A 22,889-nucleotide genomic window follows, 5' to 3' on the forward strand; every position below is an offset into this window, starting at 1 on the left:
TAAGCCATGTCTCCGCAATATCCTTTCTTTCAGGAGTGCTAGTTCTGCAAGGTTCGCAGGAGAGCTTCTGTAAAGTTTGGAAGGTAGGAGACGAGGTACTGGCAGAAGTAAAGCTGTGAGTACCAGGCGTGAGTCGTGCTTCGGTAGCTCAGTTGGTAGAGCACTTGCCCGCGAAAGGCAAATGTCCCGAGTTCGAGTCTCGGTCGGGCACACAGTTTTAATCTGCCAGGAAGTTTCAATTTATTCTGTCACGACAAAAAGAACCAATTTTATTTTTACCAAAAAAAAAAAAAAAAATCATACCAGAAGTACCATGCAGATATCCATCTGCTTCCAACTATTTAGGCCATTAGTGGACCATGCAAAGTGATTTATTCCCTGTGCCTCAAACCAGTAGTACCAGCAGTTGTGTCTAGTCGCATCAGCAGTTCAGTCCCCGTGCTATCAGCTGGTAATACCCCGTTTCATCTCAGTGCTCCACTCCAGCAGACCTGGCCCATTTCATTTTGGTCTTCACCACCAGCAAGTCAGATGTCAAACACCAGCACCACTGCCCCATGTTGCCACCTCCCATGACTCTAGGGTTAGTTGTGTAGGCACATCACAGTCAATATCACAGGACAGGAATTTCTGTTGTATGTAGCTGTGTGGCTATTCTTCCAAGGACATTATAATTGTTTTATTTTGTTAATAAAGTTATTCTTTTAAAAGTGTCTTTGATCACTTTCAGTATGAGGATACTTCAGATGTGATGAGGATCTTGTAAAAAAATCAAAATTGGTTACAACAACATTTGTGTGAACTGGGGCTGAGATAACACAATAAAAGAATTATTCACTAAAATGATAACATGTCACATGTCAGGTGAATGTACAAATCAGGGAAAAAGTAGCCTGACATGTGACAACACTGTCTTTAAAACATATAGATGAGCTCTGTTCATGTACAGTTCCAGAAATGCATTGAAAAAGGTTTACATCTTTGATCTTTGCAAATGACAGTTTCCCTGAAGCAAGGATCAAAAAAGAATGACTGCGGTCCAACTAGCACATTACTCTTGTACTAATGACTCCTCAGCATCAGATGTGTCTTTGTTTTGGAGTCAGAGGTATTCCTGCATATAGGAATACAGACAAATAGTGATGTAGATAGTGGAAAATTGGGGTTAGACAGTGAAGTGCCTCTTGCAGAGTTCCTATATTGTCACAACGTTCAAATAACACCCTAATGTCTGACATTTTCATATGATTGCAGTGCCTATTATGTCTTGCATAAATCACATGTTGTGTAACACCACTGGGGCCATGATTTCTCTGGTTCTTCTAGTCCCATTATGTCCTTTATTGAGGCAGCAATTATCCAATGTATTAGATGTTATATAAGAATACTGACCAGTTCCACTGTAAAACTTTGTGACTTGGCTAGATTGTATACTTTTGAACTGGTGAGGCACAGTTATTGTGTATTTAATATTTACTGTTGTCAGAGACTAAAACACAATGCTCAATGCTTTTTTGCTTCTTCTGGAATGGAGATTAATGGATGATTGCAATTATTTTAGACACATTTATTTATGTCAATGTATAGTACAGAGTATGCCACTATTGAATATCACAAGCATTTTTATTTCCTGAATATCAGACCCGATAGATGAGCTTCCCCTCGGCGCACATATTCCTGCGGCCTGATAGGAAATTTATGCATGGTTTGACTGAACATTTCAATAGAAATCCTGGAGATTTCCTCTTATACTCTTGCTTTAAGTTCTTCAGTGGTAGCAGGTCGAATATGGTAAACTGCACTCTGAATCATCCTTACATGTCATGTTCTTTGCCTTCCAACTAGTTTTCTCAGTCCAACCACTTGTGATCAAATTTGATTGGTGTCAGTTTTAAATTATACTTTTCTCTAGTATTCTGCTTTTTGTAAGTAGACTCTCTTAGCTGCATCAAGCTGCGACTGCAACAGTTCCATATAACAATGCAAACTTCTGCACAACACAGCAATCTGTTTCATTTCAAAACAGATGAATACTAACTTTTGAATATCATAATTTCTCCATATTTACTAATCAGATAGTGGAGAGTGAAATGATACTGAATTAATATGTTTTAGAGCTATGATACTATCAGCAGAAATTACTGTAGTTCTATTTGAAAAAGCAAAGTTGATATTAATGTGTCAACCATGCCAATGCAAGTACTTCATTCTTTTGTTGTACCCTCCAAAAGCTCTTTATCTGAGGACATGTGTTCTCTTTGATGTTCCAAATGCAATAATTATTAAATTTAACCACCTTCAGTTAGCTGTCTTATCACTCCTCTAACAATCTGAAATGGATGTGTGGGGATTTTTGCATAAAAAAAACATGGCTAACTCATGCCTCTCACATTTGTGATCTTAAGTCGGTCAGACATCTGTAGTTATTTAGTGTTCATAGTTAACTTCTGCGTCCTGGTGCAAAAATAATTAAAATGTTACTCATGGACACAAGACAACAAACTAACATAGGTTGGACTGGGAGGAATTCTTTGTCACACAATCCTTTAATAACAATAATGTTATGATAATGATAGATTGCTACTCGCCAAACAGAGTAGATGTTGAGTCGCAGACAGGCACAACATCCTTTTCATGATATTATGAGTATTCCATCCTGCATTTTTCATTGATTGACAATCCTTCAATAACTTATCAAAATATCTGGATTGTGGGGATGCATAACCATTTTAATATTTTAAAAAATAATATCCATAGTAAAATAAGTCTTATTTTACACTATACAGACATCCAAATACCTGTATACCTATGTAATATGTACACAGAAGCACAACTATAAGGGTTGTTCAAAAAGAAATGAGCCGGAGGCATCATTACAGAAATCAGTACCTGTATGTTAGAAGTACTGACCCTGGCTGTTGAGACACTTGTCCCACTGTGTCACAAGCCAGTGATGGCGGTCTCAAAATTCCCGGGGCTGCAATGTTAACCAGTTCCGCACGTACAGCTGGATGTCACCGTCCACATGAACGCAGGAAAAGTTATGCTGACGTTCTTTGACCAAGATGGCCCTCTTCTGATTCACTTCCTGCAGTGTGGGACAACAGTGAACACCCAGTGTTACTCGCAAACCTTGACCACTGTTCACCAAGCAATCAAATCAAAACGACCAGGCAGTCTCACCTGTGGGGTCATTCTGCTCCACGACAATGCAAAGCCTCATACAGCCAACAAGGTCACAGACCTCCAGCAGAAATTCAAATGGGAAGTTCTTGGCCACCCTCCATACAGTCCGGACCTCTCTCCCTGTGATTATGCCATTTTTGGTCCCCTTAAAAAGGCTCTGAGTGGCAAACGATTCACCTCTGATGATGACGTACAACTGTACATGTGGAACTGGTTAACATCGCAGGCCCAGTAATTTTATGAGACAGCCATTCACCACCTTGTGTCACAGCAGAACAAGTGCCTCATAAGCCAGCTTCAATACTTCTAACATAAAGGTACTGGTTTCTGTAATTATGCCTGCAGCTCATTTATTTTTGAACGCCCCTTATAGTTGGCACAAAATGAAAAGAAAAAACACTTTTTTGAAAGTGTCAAACTGTGTGTGAACTGAGCAAAATAATTTAGGGTTACTAGGCAGTTTATAAGAACTGCTTCTTTTTACTGTATTATTGAAAACTAATTTCACATCTATGAAGTTGGTTCCTTAGGTATGATCTACAGGACACATTTATGTATTTGACTGATTAAAAATTGTCACCTAGTGGATAAACTAAGACTGAGTAGAAAAACTGTTATCAACAGGGGAAATTGCATTACTACTTCACAAAAGTAATGTTCACTGATCCCTGATGGAACATGAAATGATTTTTAGTAGTAACAATATACTCATATTTGCATATCTTTCATATTTTTGTACCTGTCACATAATAATTTTTTTTTGTAATTAAGACTGTAGCTTGGCTGTGCCTTTTACGAGATGACTACATGCTCGGAATATGTTTATTTTACAAGACTGAATAGTAAGATCAATGGGTGCTGACAAATGAAGTTGTCAGTGGAAGAATGCACTGACCTACAATTATGTATTTTGAGTTGCTGCTTATCGTTTGTTTGATCAAATTTAAAGACTAGAATGTAAATAGGATTAAGACCAAGCAAATAATATATCAGACAGCTCTTTCTAGCAGTACGTACAAAAAACTTTGTTATTCAAATGAGGAGTATTCATAAACACAGCATATAGTGTTACCAGACAAATCCTTACATAGTTGAGTGTTAGCACTTTCCTCTGCGGACCCCTTCAATTTCTAACTTTTCTGTGAGCTTCTACAAAAAATCATTGCTACCACAAGCTGCTTATATCTTTAATCCATTTTACATTTGTTCATAACTGTATATCTGAGTTTAATATATAATGACAGTAAATTTTTAAGTTTTATTCATATAATACTAACAGATGAGAAAGAGAACAAAATTAATTCTGTGTGCAAGTGAAGGGCAGATGAGAGGAAGGAGGGGGGGGGGGGGGGGGGAGGATTACAGGCTAGACCATTTGTTGCAATGTACATTACACAGGTCATTAATAATTAAATCATTAAAAGACTATTCTAAAATATACCTTCTATCTCCTTTTGTCAAATAACTATTTCATTGCGACTGCAGGCTTTCTTGGTATATCCCAATGACAATATCTTGTTGGGTAATTGGCCAAGTGGTGGCATCACCTTGTCACAACATTTCAGTGAGTTTTGTATCCATCATCTTCAAACTTTGCCTTAAGACAATGTGTATGAAGCTCATTGCAATGTGGTGACAAGATGGTGCCACCACTTGGTGGATCACCCAACAAGATTTTATCAACTATCTCATTATTTATTTGACAGTTGCTTGAATTCTAGAGACTAAGTCTGGGTATTGTGACCAAAAAAAAATTTAAGAAATAAAGCACAAGGAAATTATGCAGTATACAAAGCATTTACTAAACAACTAAGAATCAAATCAAATAAAGATGTAGTGCAGTAAATATAAACATATTTGTAACTGACATGTAAGTAACTGAATGTGACACACTGAAATCAAATTAATGAATCATTGTGGATGAAAACAATAACTATGCAGTGATGCAAAACAATATCAGTACAGAATAATCAGGAATGCTAACCTCCAATGCTGTGAATATGTCGTCACAAATGAAGTTCTAGTCTGCCACATTCAACTGCTAAGGCATATTCAGAGCACTTAATGATTAACTGAGAATTTGCAGCATTATCATACTTTAAACTTCTCATTCGAAAACCAGCATTACTAGTGGACTATTTATCAAATTCCAAAATTGTTTTCTGCAGTTTCATTATGAATAAAAGTCAAGTCAAAGATAGAGTGTGAATAAACTCTACAGGCTAAGAAATAAATCTCATACATACCAACTCCACTATCTTCATCTGCAGCCAAAAATGATTCAAGACGTCGATGCTGGTATGCAGAAATTTCTTTTAGGCTCTCAAGCACCAAAGTTCGAATCCAGACACATAAATTTGTGGCAACTACATGCATAAGTCCAAAACGTGCAACCACCTTGAAGCGATGAATATTCAGCTGTATGTACAACAATTGAATTATATGTTAGAAACATGTTCACTGAGTTTATTCCAGTTAAGAGAATTATAAACTTAATTGTGGACATATAACTACAGAGTGCACCAAATTAAGCAAAATATGGTACAGCTTATAGAAACACTATGTTGGCACATGACAGCACACACAAAGATTTCTACAACTCTCATTGTGTTGCAGTTATTTATGTACATGAAGTTATTAGTAGAAGGCATTGACAAAGTCTCGTAATGAAACACAACTGTAACACCAGAGAGCACTTATTATGGAAATTATGTTGCATTTAGTTCATAGTCTGTAACACCAGGAAACTGACAAGGACATAGCAATCAATTGCGGAACAATACTTCTGAGAATATGGTGACCAATCTTGTTGGAGGATGGTTACTAAGACACTATCCCAACAACTATGGTTTTTGAAGGGTAGTTGGATGGCTTGAGGCAAATCAAAATGTTACCACCACAGTGAGTGTGATGATACAGCATAAAAAAAAATCCCACAATTTAAAATGTTGTTTCCATTGAAAGCACAATGAAGATTCTGAAGATATTCTGGATACTTAAGATTGGTTCGAAACCAAATGGTGTTAATGACCAGACAAGTTGATTGACTGATTAGGGTGGTCAAGACAAATATTATCAGTGCCTCTACTGAAACATTCTTAGGTAAATGCAGTTAAATATATAAAAACAAAGATGATGTGACTTACCAAACGAAAGCGCTGGCATGTCGATAGACACACAAACAAACACAAATATACACACAAAATTCTAGCTTTCGCAACCAACGGTTGCTTCGTCAGGAAAGAGGGAAGGAGAGGGAAAGACGAATGGATGTGGGTCTTAAAGGAGAGGGTAAGGAGTCATTCCAATCCCGGGAGCGGAAAGACTTACCTTAGGGGGAAAAAAGGACGGGTATACACTCGCGAAAACACACACATATCCATCCGCACATATACAGACACAAGCAGACATATTAAAAGGCAAAGAGTTTGGGCAGAGATGTCAGTCGAGGCGGAAGTGCAGAGGCAAAGATGTTGTGAATGACAGGTGAGGTATGAGTGGCGGCAACGTGAAATTAGCGGAAATTGAGGCCTGGTGGATAACGGGAAGAGAGGATATATTGAAGAGCAAGTTCCCATCTCCGGAGTTCAGATAGGTTGGTGTTAGTGGGAAGTATCCAGATAACCCGGACGGTGTAACACTGTGCCAAGATGTGCTGGCCGTGCACCAAGGCATGTTTAGCCACAGGGTGATCCTCATTACCAACAAACACTCTCTGCCTGTGTCCATTCATGCAAATGGACAGTTTGTTGCTGGTCATTCCCACATGGAATGCATCACAGTGTAGGCAGGTCAGTTGGTAAATCACGTGGATGCTTTCACACGTGGCTCTGCCTTTGATCGTGTACACCTTCCGGGCTACAGGACTGGAGTAGGTGGTGGTGGGAGGGTGCATGGGACAGGTTTTACACTGGGGGCGGTTACAAGGGTAGGAGCCAGAGGGTAGGGAAGGTGCTTTGGGGATTTCATAGGGATGAACCAAGAGGTTACGAAGGTTAGGTGGACGACGGAAAGACACTCTTGGTGGAGTGGGGAGGATTTCATGAAGGATGGATCTCATTTCAGGGCAGGATTTGAGGAAGTCGTATCCCTGCTGGAGAGCCACATTCAGAGTCTGATCCAGCCCCGGAAAGTATCCTGTCACAAGTGGGGCACTTTTGTGGTTCTTCTGTGGGAGTTTCTGGGTTTGAGAGGATGAGGAAGTGGCTCTGGTTATTTGCTTCTGTACCAGGTCGGGAGGGTAGTTGCAGGATGCGAAAGCTGTTGTCAGGTTGTTGGTGTAATCGTTCAGGGATTCCGGACTGGAGCAGATTCGTTTGCCACGAAGACCTAGGCTGTAGGGAAGGGACCGTTTGATGTGGAATGGGTGGCAGCTGTCACAATGGAGGTACTGTTCCTTGTTGGTGGGTTTGATGTGGACGGACGTGTGAAGCTGGCCATTGGACAGGTGGAGGTCAACGTCAAGGAAAGTGGCATGGGATTTGGAGTAGGACCAGGTGAATCCCATGGAACCAAAGGAGTTGGGTTGGAGAGGAAATTCTGGAGTTGTTCTTCACTGTGGGTCCAGATCATGAAGATGTCATCAATAAATCTGTACCAAACTTTGGTTTGGCAGGCCTGGATAACCAAGAAGGCTTCCTCTAAGCGGCCCATGAATAGGTTGGCGTATGAGGGGGCCATCCTGGTACCCATGGCTGTTCCCTTTAATTGTTAGTATGTCTGGCCTTCAAAAGTGAAGAAGTTGTGGGTCAGGATGAAGATGGCTAAGGTAATGAGGAAAGAGGTTTTAGGTAGGGTGGCAGGTGATCGGCGTGAAAGGAAGTGCTCCATTGCAGCAAGGCCCTGGACGTGTGGGATATTTGTGTATAAGGAAGTGGCATCAATGGTTACAAGGATGGTTTCCGGGGGTTACAGATTGGGTAAGAATTCCAGGTGTTCGAGAAAGTGGTTGGTGTCTTTGATGAAGGATGGGAGACTGCATGTAATGGGTTGAAGGTGTTGATCTACGTAGACAGAGATACGTTCTATGGGGGCTTGGTAACCAGCTACAATGGGACGGCCGGGATGACTGGGTTTTTGAATTTTAGGAAGAAGGTAGAAGGTAGGGGTGCGGGGTGTCGGTGGGGTTAGGAGGTTGATGGAGTCAGGTGAAAGGTTTTGTAGGGGGCCTAAGGTTCTGAGGATTCCTTGAAGCTCTGCCTGGACATCAGGAATGGGATTACCTTGGCAAACTTTGTATGTGGTGTTGTCTGAAAGCTGACGCAGTCCCTCAGCCACATACTCCCGACGATCAATTACCACGGTCGTGGAACCCTTGTCCGCCGGAAGAATGACGATGGATCGGTCAGCCTTCAGATCACGGATAGCCTGGGCTTCAGCAGTGGTGATGTTGGGAGTAGGATTAAGGTTTTTTAAGAAGGATTGTGAGGCAAGGCTGGAAGTCAGAAATTCCTGGAAGGTTTGGAGAGGGTGATTTTGAGGAAGAGGAGGTGGATCCCGCTGTGACGGAGGACGGAACTTCCAGGCAGGGTTCAATTTGGATAGTGTCTTGGGGAGTTTGATCATTAGGAGTAGGATTAGGATCATTTTTCTTCATGGCAAAGTGATATTTCCAGCAGAGAGTACGAGTGTAGGACAGTAAATCTTTGACGAGGGCTGTTTCATTGAATCTGGGAGTGGGGCTGAAGGTGAGGCCTTTGGATAGGACAGAGGTATCGGATTGGGAGAGAGGTTTGTAGGAAATGTTAACTACTGAATTAGGGTGTTGTGGTTCCAGATTGTGTTGATTGGAAATTTGAGGTTTTGGGGGGAGTGGAGCTGGAAGTGGGAGACCTTCTTCCCTACCCTCTGGCTCCTTCCCTTGTAACCGCCCCCGGTGTAAAACTTGTCCCATGCACCCTCCCACCACCACCACTCCAGTCCTGTAACCCGGAAGGTGTACACGATCAAAGGCAGAGCCACGTGTGAAAGCACCCTCGTGATTTACCAACTGACCTGCCTACACTGTGACGCATTCTATGTGGGAATGACCAGCAACAAACTGTCCATTCGCATAGAATGGACACAGGCAGAGAGTGTTTGTTGGTAATGAGGATCACCCTGTGGCTAAACATGCCTTGGTGCACGGCCAGCACATCTTGGCACAGTGTTACACCATCTGGGTTATCTGGATACTTCCCACTAACACCAACCTATCTGAACTCCGGAGATGGGAACTTGCTCTTCAATATATCCTCTCTTTCCGTTATCCACCAGGCCTCAATCTCCGCTAATTTCACGTTGCCGCCACTCATACCTCACCTGTCATTCAACAACATCTTTGCCTCTGCACTTCCGCCTCGACTGACATCTCTGCCCAAACTCTTTGCCTTTTAATATGTCTGCTTGTGTCTGTATATGTGTGGATGGATATGTGTGTATGTGCTAGTGTATACCCGTCCTTTTTCCCCCCTAAGGTAAGTCTTTCCACTCCCGGGATTGGAATGACTCCTTACCCTCTCCTTTAAAACCCACATCCTTTCGTCTTTCCCTCTCCTTCCCTCTTTCCTGACGAAGCAACCGTTGGTTGCAAAAGCTAGAATTTTGTGTGTATATTTGTGTTTGTTTGTGTGTCTATCGACGTGCCAGCGCTTTCGTTTGGTAAGTCACATCATCTTTGTTTTTAGATATATTTTTCCCACATGGAATCTTTCCCTCTATTATGTAAATATATAAAAATATGTTTAATAAATAACCTAATTTGAAATCTGATCCTCTCTGTCCCATTATCACTTACATATCTATTGTTATGATAAATTTAAAATACCAATACAATAGCTAAACAAAATGAGTAGAGGTAAAAACTCATCTGTAATTGACTGATGTGTGTCCCATAACATCACAGAGACTTCACTAGCTTTCAAAGTAGTTACCTCTGTAATAGACCTAGATGCAAGACCTGTCCCATACATCCTCCTACCACCTCCTACTCCAGTCCGGTCACTAACATTACCTATCACATCAAAGGCAGGGCTACCTGTGAAACCAGTCACGTGATCTACAAGCTAAGCTGCATCCACTGTGCTGCATTCTATGTAGACATGACAACCAACAAGCTGTCTGTCCGCATGAACAGCCACTGACAAACTGTGGCCAAAAAACAAGTGGACCCCCCTGTAGCTGAACACGCAGCCAAACATGATACCCCTCATCTCAATGACTGCTTCACAGCCTGTGCCATATGGATTCTTCCCACCAACACCAGCTTTTCTGAATTGTGCAGGTGGGAACTTTCCCTGCAATACATCCTATGTTCCTGTAACCCTCCTGGCCTCAACTTTTGTTAGTCACTGTCCTCACCCATCCAGCCTCCTCCCTGTTCCGATTCCAGCACTACACAGCCCTCATTTCACTGCCACACCCAGTTGTTTAATTTATTTTATTTTTATTTCTCTCCTTTTCGCTACTTATCCCCTTCCCCCTCCACACCACCTCTCCTACCCACCGTCTAAACTGCAGCACTTCACTGTCCACCACTCCCATCACACTATCCCTCTCCCTCCCTGCCCCAGCCTCCTCCTCACCCCCACCCAGTCGCCACTCCCATCATGCACTAGTGCTGCTGCTCACAGTGTAGTTTCAGCTCTCTGAGACTGCAGATGTGTGTGCAAGTTGCGCTTGCACTTGCATGAGTGTGAGTGTGAGTGTGAGTATGAGCGTGAGTGTGTGTGTGTACTGCTCACAGAGGCCTTAATGGCCGAAAGCTACGATTGTGTGAATCTATGAACTGATCCTTTCTTTTAGGCAAGTTGTGCCATAAATTTCTTCTTCCCCAAATCAATTCAGTACTTCCTCATGAAATATTAGATCTACCCACATAATCTTCAATATTCGTCTGTAGCACCACACTTCAAAATATTCTGCTGTCTCCTTATCTGAAATGTTTACCACTAACATTTCACTTGCATAAATGGCTACACTCCAGACAAATGCATTCAGGAAAGACTTCTTAACACTTAAATATATTCAACGTTAACAATTTGTTCTTTTTCAGAATAATTTTTTGTACTATGGCCAGTTTGCATTTTACATCCTCTCTATGTCTGTCACAATCGGTTATTTAGCTCCCGATACAGCAAAATGCATGGAGTACTTTTAGTGTCTCATTTTCTAATCTAATTCCCTCAGAAATGCCTGATTCAAATTGACTACATTTTATCACCCTTGTTTTACTTTCGTTGGTGTTCATTGTACAACCTCTATTCAAGAAACTATCTGTTGTGTTCACCTGATCTTCCTAGTCCTTTGCCATTTCTCACAGAACTGTAAATCATTGTAAACATCAGCATTTCTATTTCTTCTCCCTATACTTTAATTCCGTTTCCAAATTTCTTCTTGCTCCTTTTACTGCTTGCTAAATGTACAGATAACATCACATTGAGGATAAGCTACAATCCTGTCTCGCTTCCTTCTCAACTACAGCTTTCCTTTCATGTCCATCTCTCATAACTACATTCTGGTTTCTATAAAATTTCTACATAACCTTTTACTCCTTGTATGTTATCCCTGATAAGTTCAGAATTTCAAAGGGAGAGAATTTCTGTGAACAATATTGTGGGAACAAGAGACCAACCAGTGAACTGCATTGTTTATTCCCTAGAAGAGTAGCCAATTTTGATAGTTTGATGTTTATTCTTTGTTTTCGTTTTTTGTTTAGAGCTGTACTTCCGACTGTAATCCAGTAAAAATAAATGTCTCTAAGTATATGTGGGTTTGATTTCTGACCTACAATATTAAAGGCTTCCTCCAAACCTACAAATGCTAGAAACAAAGGTTTGCCTTTCTTCAGCTATCTTCTAAGATAAGTCCAAGAGTCACAGGTTTCTACATTTCTCTTGAACCCAAACTCATATAACTCAAGATCAGCTTCTGTCAGTTTTTCTAGTCTTTTGAAAGTAACCTGCATCAGTATTTTGTAGCTGCTGCTTATTAAACTAATAGTTCAGTAATTCACATCTATCTGCACATATCTTCTATGAAACTGGAATTATTACTTTCTACCAAATAATGGAATGTCCAGAGATTAACAACACCAATATGGAAATGTTGTATTGTTACTCATTATGTAGCATGCACCCCCCCCCCCCCACACACACACACAACCCAGGCTCATGTGTGTGTGTGTGTGGTGTTTTCTACTTCAAAAGAAAGGACCTTGTCCGATTGTCTGAAAACTTAGCATTCTTCTTTATTGTGCCTGTTATGATTCAATATGTCCTCTACGTGGTGAGGAGCAATCTATGCTTGACACATTGCAATTATTACATTCTACTTGACACTTGAGGGTACTTCGACTGTCACACACACTTTGAATACCACATGAATAGTTCTGTCAAGGCCGACTCTCTCAAGTATTTCAATAATTCTGTGGGCATGTCATCTGCTCCAGGGTCCTTGTTTCCATTTAGGTCTTTCAGTGCCCTGTCAGATTTTTCTTGGAGTATCATATCTTTCATCTAGTTTTCACCCACTTTCTTTTTTTATAATATTCTCCTCAAGTTTGTTTCACTAACATAGACTGTTATCCCCACCAATCGCCAATATTGATAGCAACTGAGAGGCACAACAGATTGCAATTGACAGCTCCCACCAGGGACAGATGCAGCACATCATGTGGACTGAGCCGCTTGCAGCAAAGAGGTCAAGCACGCAGCAGTGCCTCAGTCTAATACAGTACATTGCACGAGCTGTTATCAATCGTGCTGTTCTGTTTACTGGATTTTGAAGCTGTGCTGTTCCTGAAATTTTTTGTTCTCATTATTCGCTTTCATGCAGTGATCCACTTTTGACACATGTGGTTTTGTTTACGGATTATGCATTCGTATTGTGAGTTGACAAAGAAGTGGTGACGAGGTCTTACCCAATTGTGCTTTCAGCGACACATTCATAGCCGGTGCCAGTGTTATGGATCCCTTGTTTCTGGAACTTTGGCACCAACAGCAGGAACAGTATGTAGCTCTCCTGCAGGGCACATCTCAGTGGGAAAAACATCAGTCAGTTGTCACAGCTATGACTGCAGTGCAGTTCACAGACTTTGACAAGTCTTTGGAGAGCTGGCAAGTCTACCTACATCATTTTGAACTGCACTGTTCTGCTAATAGCATTTCTGGTAGACAGCAAAGTGCCTTGCTCTTGTGTTTTAGTAGTCTTTTATATAGAGTGGTGTGGAAATTGCAACCACTCTCTGACCACTAAAACTTTGTCTTTCAATGTTCTCTGTGTCCTGTAACCGAATACTACAGTCATACAAGACACACCTTGTGGCTCGGCTACAGTTAAATCATCATTGTAAACAAAATGCACAGGATATACTGTCGACTTGCAGTGCTATTTCATGTGTCTGAATTGTAAAGTTTTGTACACAGAATCATCAATTCAAGATGTGCTTGTGCACCTTGCCCCTGGCAGGAGGTCTCAGCAAAAGCTTTGGCCATGTCCAATCCTAGTCTTGGTGAAAATCAAACAGTGGAAAATCCAGGATGGAATGCAACAATATTATGAAGAGGAAAGTTGCTACTCACCAGACAGCAGGGACGCTGAGTGGCAGATAGGCACAACAAAAAGACTGTCATAAATAAGCTTTCAGCCAGCAATAAAAATAGACAACTGACACACACACACACACACACACACACACACACACACTCACACACACACACACACACACACAGAGAGAGACTGCAGACTATGGCAACTTAAGGCACACTAGTCTCAGTGAAGTGTTTAAAATTGCTAAATCTTCCAAGGTTGCTTCTTAAGTTCAGCATGCCTTCACAAATGAAATCCAAATATCGACAGTAGTTTGCTACCATCACAAGCAGCAGTCAATTGACAGTTCCATCTCATTATCTTTGTTTTCTGTCTCCAAGTCTCACCAGCGTTCGAGGGTGTCCAAATCGCTCGCACCTCATGAGAGACTTAACCACATCAATCATTCTGTTCCCCTCTCAGCATCAACTGAGTGAGTCAGAAACACCTTCCCAACCTCAACATTGTGACATGCTTCACACAAGTCAAAGACACTCCAGTCCTGCACTGACTGTGGCAACCAGCACTCCAAAGTGAACTGCTGGGCTTATGGCAAATGGTGCCACTGTGCAGCAACGTGTCAAGAAGTGTCCTCCTGAGCACAAGCTCAGCAGTGACATGGGAACAGCACACCAGCCCACACTATCACAGTTGTGGAGCACACAGCTCCCCTGCCGCTGCACAGACTTACACTGAACCTGATGTTTTCCAGCTGGTCTGTGAAATTCCAGCAGGACACCAGGGCAGTTAGGTCACTAATCAGTGAGGATATGTATTGGCGGCAATGGCCTCGACTCGGTGGATACACCGGTTCCCGTGAGATCACCAGAGTTAAGCGTTGTCGGGTGACCATCCAGCCGCCATGCGCTGTTGCCATTTTTCGGTGTGCACTCAGCCTCGTGATGCCAATTGAGGAGCTACTCGACCGAATGGTAGCGACACTGGTCAAAGAAAACAATCACAATGACCAGGAGAGCGGTGTGCTGACCACACGCCCCTCCTATCCGCATCCTCAACTGAGGTTGACAAGGCGGTCGGATGGTCCCGATAGGCCACTTGTGGCCTCAAGATGGAGTGTGAGTGTGATATGTATTGGCGGCTTAGGTCTCCACTGCTCACCCAGCACCAGGTCATGTCTTACAGCTGCTATTCCATTTATCTTCTTGAAGAACTGTCAATAGCAGTTAAGTACAAAAATGTCAAATCTTCACTAATCATCTTATTTGTGAGCTCCTCTACTGCTGCTAACATTTTTGGCTTAGATGCCTTTACCACTTTTGTGTTAAAAAAAAAAAAGTTGAACAAGTCAACTGAGTGCCCAAAATGGTGCCCTGTTCTCACCTTGACATTATGCAATTCATACAAGCACATTTTTGAGTCTATGCTCAGGTGTGCCCATTACTTTTCTGCTCACATTTTTATGCAGCCTTCAGTGATGTCAAAATTTTGTAAAGCCCATTCACTACCATTTCTGTGTTCAAGCAGAACTCACTTGACTTCAGGACCAAGGCATCATTTCCCCCCATTTCAACCAGTCAATGGATGATGCACATAGTTTCTCTTAAAAGACATAATGGCTTACACTGTCAGCTGGAAAAATGTAATTTCTTTGCACTCACAGTCAATTATCTGGGGTCCATTCTTAGTGACACGGGTATGCAACAACGTTGACACGATCACTGATATGCCGAGTCCTAATAATCTTAAACAGTTGCATTCATTTCAGTGTAAAATCACGTACTATCTCAAGTTTATTCCCTATGTGTCACATATTACACACTCTTTACAACAGCTGTACAAGAAGAGTGTCAAATAACTGTGGGGGCAGTCACCTATAAACCAGTTGTCCAGTGCCATGAGGATAGTCTCAAAGTGGCATGGTGTCTGTTGCAATATGCATGAGGCTTGCTGCTGACACCTGTGACAGATTTGTGCCAGTACAGAGTCAAGCAGTTTTGTCCTATAATGTGTCAGATGAATATGAATGGCCAATTGCTTTTACCTCTCAAATGTTGACCATGGCACAATTCAACTAACTGTAAATCGAGAAGGAGGCTTTAGTGATTATTTATGGGGTCAAGAAATGTCATGTGTATTTCAGTGGCAGCAAATCCACCTGTTGACTGACCACATACCCAGATTTCATTGTTTGGCTATTGTTCTAAGCGTCTAGAAAAGATGGCACAGCATCTGAAGTGCTGGACATTGTTTTTAAGTGGTTACCACTATGAAATCCACTTTTGCCCCACCATCAAAGACATCGAAGTAGACACTCTGTCCCACCTTCCTCCCGGGGCCCGTGTGAAATCAGATTACCACGAAACAGTCTTTTTTGCCACGGGTTAACATTTACAACAAACTCTGGCTGTATTCCTGCTGCTTGTGTGCAAAGTAGCCACGTCGCAGTCCTGTGACCCGGTCCTGTGGAAAGTTTTGCCTGTGGTACAGAACAGATGGCCTGAACACTTTTCCAGCCAGGCTGATGTGGACTTTGGTAATTTTTTCACATTGCACAATTGGCGCAACACCACAAAGGGTATCTTTAATTTGGCCACAGAGGACTCTGAACACTGAGTTATTATTTGGTCCCAACTCCGGCCCCGTATCCTCCAGCTCTTTCAAGGCTTTGCATTGGGGGATGATGTACATGCAGCCACTGGCACAGTGGTGTGTGTAGTGGCCCAGCATCAATGTTGACATTGAATGTGTGTGCTATTCCTGTTGTAATATTTTTTCGATCAGGCAGCCCCTGCACATTGTTTCTCAACTTGACAGCACTCTGAGCACTGATGGGTGGGGACCCTTGCTAATTTTATGTGTATATACTGAAGCAGCACGTGAAAATTTCTATATTTTATGAGACCAGTAAAGTCTCTGAAATTGTGTCATTTCATTTGTATAAGTACCTGCACCTGGGTTTCAGGATGGATCCCCCATTTATGTTCGATGCTGAGGTGCTATTCCAGAATGTGGAGAGCCTTGGGAATCCTGTCAGTATGTAAGGAGGAATTTAAAGCAGACTGGAACTGCAGTGAGAATTTGGTCTGAGGAGGGAGGCACATCAGGGTAATCCATGCAGATGTATGAACTGCTGTGCTGAGGTGGCTTAGTAGCTAACACACCTGCACAGAGCCTGAGTGTACGGTCAGAACAGTCGAAACACAGACACAGAAAGCCTTGCAGGCATCATCTATCCAGGAAACCTTGCATAGCTAGTAAGCAGTAGACCTGGGTTCGATTCCCGGCCTTAGTACAAATTTTCACTCGTCACTTCAGTATATATACATAAAATCACATCTGTATGAGACCAGTAAAGTCTCTGGAATTGTGTCATTCTTTGTCAATCTTGCTGTGCCATTTTAGGAAGCTATTTGGCTGATGATTGGTATCGGATGCTCTCTGAAACCCCCCCTCACCTAGCATTTCGAATGTCGTCCACTACCACGCCTGTTACCATCCGTGCCCTCTCAGTATTTTCACTGGGGGAACATTGTGAACCCTACTGAGTATGGACCTCAATTCAGTACATGAAGTTCCAGGCCTTCTGTCACCGTAATGGCATTGAATAGACCATTGCCCCCATTCACCCTGCTTCCAACACAGAGGCTGAATGCATGGTCGGTACATTCAAAGCATAGTTGCAGAAGGCCTTGCACACATAATCTACCCAGGAGACCGTGCATAGCTTCCTTACAATGTAATGGTCTTTCCCCGTCAACGGGGTCAATCCCGTGAAACAAATGCATGGGTGCTGGCATCACACCCTGTTAGACATCCTGCAGCCCACGCAGTGTAACCAGCCGGCATATAGGCCCACCTATACGCGGATGCCTTTTTCTGGGTCTGGGTACACATATTCAGTCACTGTCTGGGATGGACCCAAGAGATGGTCGTCGACAACAGGGGGCATCAGCTGGTTGATGTTACAATCGTGTACACCCATCTGACCCATCATCGCAACCAGCTGTCACAATCTGTAATCCTGACCCTCCACCCTCATCCCCCAAGCCAGACACAAGGGTCACCACCAGCCATACCTCTGTCCACAGCTCGTTGGAGAGGGCTGGTGAGAAGATATTAGTGTGGGAGCCTATGAGGGCAGTACTGTTCCCTCCACCCCGACTTACCCTCACTCCTAGTGTACTGGTGTAGTCTGGCACTGCCGCCTCCAATTGCTCTTCAGTCTTCAGCTGGGTCCATGGTCTAGTATCTTTTGGTGGGAGTGCTCTGGTGCCCTGCCCATCTCCCTCCTTCCCCCTCCCCCTCCCCCTACTCCCCATCCCTGCAAGCATTGGCATAGCTTGGGACATTTTCAGTCTTAAATGCTGATTTAAGGGAGGAGGGATTTAATATACCTGCCAATGAGCGATATTGAAATTGACTCAGAGGCACTGCAAACTGTGATTGATGCCAGCAGTGGCATTGTGCCCTGTCATGTTTACTGAGCCACTCGCAGTAATGGGGGCAGGCAGGCAGGCAGGCAGGCAGGCAGGCAGGCAGCTGCGATGCCATCTAGTACAGTCTGTTGCATGAACTATTAAATTCAATATCTCTTGTGTTATACAGAATTTTTACCAGCCCTTTTATTTTTACCTCCACTGTCTTTCCTATTTCATCTCTCAAAACTACCCATTCATCTTCTTTCTTTCCCCTGTTTACATCAATTGCTGTCTAATGCTCCCTTTTACATGCTGAACATCTCTGCAAGTTTCTAACTTTGTCAAATTGCTTTGTTTTTCCTCTCTTGTTCATAAGCAATAAATTATTGTCAGAATTCACATTTGCCGCAGGTAATGCCATACACTTTAAAACCTCATTTTGAAATATGTCTTATCGTTATAAAAACTATCGGAAACTTCCTGGTGCCTACATGTAGAACTTTCTGTCTTGATTCTTAAACCAAGTGTTCATGATGATTAAATTATGAAGAGCTGGCACACTGCCAGCAGGGGGAGCACCTCTTAAAACTAAGTTTTCGAAAACAGTCAATTGTCACTCTTTGTATTTTTTACTGACCAGTTCTGCCCTTCAAATGAACATGAGCATAATGAGAATAAACTCTGCAAAAGGCACAAATTGAGACAATACGGAAAAGTTACACTGACATTAGGTGAAGTACATATTCTACTTCCAGTATGGAGACTTATGTTTAAAGTTGGCTGACAGCATTGAAGGTTGCTTTTAAAGTTGGATGATAGCTCTAAAGATTATTTTGGCTGTACTTCTGGAAATTATCTTTGGATAGAGTATACCTTGGATGTTACAAGCACTGTTGTACAGTCAATTTCATCTTTGGCAGTGTCAACATCATCATTTACTACTGTACTTTAAATTTAAGTTTAAGTACTATGGTACAGCCAAATTAATCTTTAGAGCTATCAGCCAACAACTTAAAAGGCAATCTTTAGAGCTGTTAGCCAACTTTAAATGTAAGTCTCCATACTGGAAGCAGACTATGCACTTACAGTAAGATCAATAAGTTTTCCATATTATCTCAATTTTTACGGTGTGTATTCTGAAGATGCTCTTGTTCATTTGGAGAGTGAAACTGGTCAATAAAAAATACAAAGTATGACTTGTGAATGTTTTCAAGAACTTAGGTTAAATTATGCTCTGTGTAAAATTCAACCCCAGGTGGCTTCCTCCTCCATTCCTTTTCCCCAGTAAATGTTCCCCTACAATTTTTCTTTCACTTCCTTTTCCTACTACAAAATTCCAGCTGGCCATCACAATTATATTTTACCTCTCTTAACTATCTGAAAATTTCTTTTATTTCATGATACATTCATTCAATCTCTTCATAATCTGCAAAGCTGGTATGGACATAAACCTATACTACTGTTACAGGTGTTGCCTTCATGTCTAACTTGGCTGCTGTAATATATTCTCTATGCTGTTCATAGCAGATTACTATTCCTGTTTTCTTATTCATTATTGGACCTCCTCTTGCCTTAACCCTATTCGATTTTGTCTTTATAGCCTTGCACTCACCTGATCAGAGGCTTTTTTTCCTTCCTGCCACTCAGCTTCACTAATTCCTAGTGTATCTAAGTTAAAATTATTTCCCTTTCTGAATTCTCTAACATACCTACCCAATTAACAACATTGGTTCAACATTCCATGCTTTGACTCATAGAATGCACTGAGTACTCCTTGCCCAGAGGTTTACATGGGAGACTATTTTACATATGGAATATTTTACTCAAGAGAAGGCCATCATCATCATTAAAGCCACAATATAGCTGCATGCCCTCGGGAAAAGTCATGGCTGTAGTTTTCCCTTGTTTTTAGCTATTTTCAGAACCAACATAGCAAGGCCATGTTTGCTAATGTTATGAGGCTGGATGACTCAGTCACGCAAACTGTTGCCCTTGCAGTTATTAAAAAGGCTTCTTCCACTTTTGAGGAACCACTTGTTTGTCTGGCTTCTCTACCAATCCCCACAGATGTGAGCATTCACTGCAAGGTTGGAGGAGAAGCAAGATCATCTACAAACAGCAAAATGCTGAAGTGTAATACACAGTCCATCCCAGGTTTCATGAAGGGTGGCAAGATTCCCAACTCATGGAAGGAGGCAGTCTCCAGTCAGACAGATTTTAACAGAGACTGTTAGGTTTATTGTTTTTACCTCCTTTTTAAGGTTTAATAATATGTCTTGCTGGATTCAATTGTTATCTGATGCACTATTCCAGTTACCACATGGAAAAGAACCAAATGTATTTCTACATGTTATTGGAAAGAAAATCTCAAGTGCCCTTCTCATTAAAGCTTTATGTTGACAGAGTTTGATCATTGTTTACCGTGGATGTGATCAATATGAAATAACCCATACTGGACTGAGATATGTCTCCAAGTAGTATCTGGCATCACTCCTCCTTCAGTTAGCAGTTACTGTTATGTTTTCCAGAAGTCCTGATGTCTTCTCCCACTCTGTTTTAGTTAATGGAATGATTATTAAGTGCATAAGCACTCGTGATGCCTTTGCTCTCTTTACTTATTATTCATTCCTTTGCCCTCATGGCATGAAGGGCTGTCAGGATTTCAGCAATACTGGAATCATCACATGTTGGCAAGATTGGCAGTAACTGCTGAGCAACACTTTTCTTTCTACCAGGGGGCATACTACTTTTGACAACAGTCCAAGATCTTTGTAAGGTGTGGAACATCAGCATAGTAGAGCACCCTTGTAGCTTGACCCATCCAGTGCTGGACACTATCTTGGCATTCAACAATATCTAGTTTATTATGTAGCACCCATTTTGCTCTATTGAACACTATTGTAGTGACTTTCCTCCTTGAAATGTTCTATCAATGCAAGTATTCATTCATTTAATACAGAGCAATGTCTTCAAGGTGCAGAAAGTGATGTTAATAACAAAGAATGACACCTCTGCAGTGTTAAAGTGCATATTACCACATCTATTTAGAAGATATATATCTTCTGACTCAATGAGGTCTTCAAAAACTGTACAACTGGATCAAGTTGACACAAATACTCTAAGAATATTGCATGAATTTAAAAGCCCTGCAATAAATAATGGTGGAAAATTTGTGAAATAAAGTCACCGAGAACCTCTTTAACTAGAACATGGAAATAAATATCACACTGTATGATATACGGAATGTGTGCATCTATAGAAATTGCTTGAATGATTGTTGTAAGGGGCACAGTTATATAGTGGAAAGTATCTGTGGCTTCTCTGGTGCATAGCGCCCTGTCTTAGTGACTTTTGCTTCTTTGGACTGCTTTGTTCAGGTCTTCACTTTCGGCACGTAACCTGTTCTACTGCTATATTTGTTATGTACCAGTGAATAATAAATGTGTATTCGATACTTAGTGTGTGTTATCTCCAACCGATCCTACATGATAACCACAGTGGTGACTCAGACACCGTCATTGTCTCATCGCAAGTTATTTTGTGATTGTTTTCATCATTTACAAACTTCGTGTGCCAGTCCACATTGTTTCCACCACAATGGATCTGCCAGTGTCTTTCGGTGCAAGTGTAACAGGCCCCATTAACTATGCTTGCAATCACGAGTTGATAAATGTACCTACTTCGAATTTGGTGAAAAGTGAACAATTACTTACACCTGGCCACACTGGCGGCTACCTACCTTACCCAGCACAATGTGGCCAACACTTAGCGTGGCAGCACAACAGCAGCCACAACATGGAAAATGCACGCTGCCTAACAGCAACGTGGAAAACCCTCCAGTTAAAGACATAGTGGTTTATCCTTCCTCTACATCGTTACCTTCAGGATGATTTGACGTGCCGAAGAAGTTCCAGAACTGTGAATCAAATATTTCTATGCACGGGGTATATGCATAGTGTCGCAGCAAACCCCCCCCCCCCCCTCCCCCGCCCCATGACCATCGCACCGTGGTTGCACTATGACCGCCTTCCGCTGACTTTCATATTGGTGCCAGACGTACCGCCCGTGCTGGTTACCAGGTCAACCCCCCCTCCCCCATGGCTTCACCGTGACCACCTCCTGCTGTTCTTGATACAATAATTTACCAACAGCCATGTGTATTGTAGAAATTTATTTTATGAACTTCTTACGTGCTACCAGTTTCAGCGTTACATTGATGCCATCTTCAGGCCCCACACGTTATAGTTTTAAAATCGCTATACACGGAAGGAGCTATAAACTGGATCCATGCATCAAATTGCTAGGCAACAGCTCTTGGTGGCCAGGCAATACAGTCTGGGGCAGTTTGCAAAACGATTTTACAACTATGACGTGTGGGGCCTAAAGATGGCATTAATGTAACGCTGAAACTGGTAGCATACAAGAAGTTCATAAAATAAATTTCTACAACACATACGGCTGTTGGTAAATTATTGTATCAAGAAATACACGCCAGCCATTGTCCCACAGTCCATAATGGATCAACAAAGACCTCCTGCCGTTGTTGCAATGGCACCGGTCACTACACACGTGCCATGTTCTCCATTGGGCTTGCAGATTGGACACACTGTGCCGACTTATACGTCTGCTCCCTCCACAAAATGTGTTGCATGTGGCCACTGCTCCACACAGACCTCGGGTGATGCACCACTCACCACTACCGCACTTCCGTTGTCGAAGGTGTCCTGCTCTGCTCACACTGATCTCCGTCTGCTGGTG

At 42.1% G+C, this 22,889-nt stretch overlaps 1 protein-coding gene across 4 annotated transcripts in view; it reads right to left on the reverse strand.

The window, feature by feature from the left end:
• The window catches only part of LOC126253660 (proton channel OtopLc-like), an 856,134-nt gene that overhangs the window by 87,180 nt on the left and 746,065 nt on the right, over window positions 1–22,889 (reverse strand). For all 4 annotated transcript variants that reach the window (XM_049955174.1, XM_049955178.1, XM_049955175.1 and 1 more), the window contains exon 8: window positions 5,433–5,604. In XM_049955174.1, coding sequence (XP_049811131.1) covers window positions 5,433–5,604 — 172 coding nt within the window. The remainder of the gene's footprint in view (window positions 1–5,432; window positions 5,605–22,889) is intronic.

Source organism: Schistocerca nitens, chromosome 4 (assembly GCF_023898315.1).
Source record: "Schistocerca nitens isolate TAMUIC-IGC-003100 chromosome 4, iqSchNite1.1, whole genome shotgun sequence".
NCBI lineage: Eukaryota > Metazoa > Arthropoda > Insecta > Orthoptera > Acrididae > Schistocerca > Schistocerca nitens.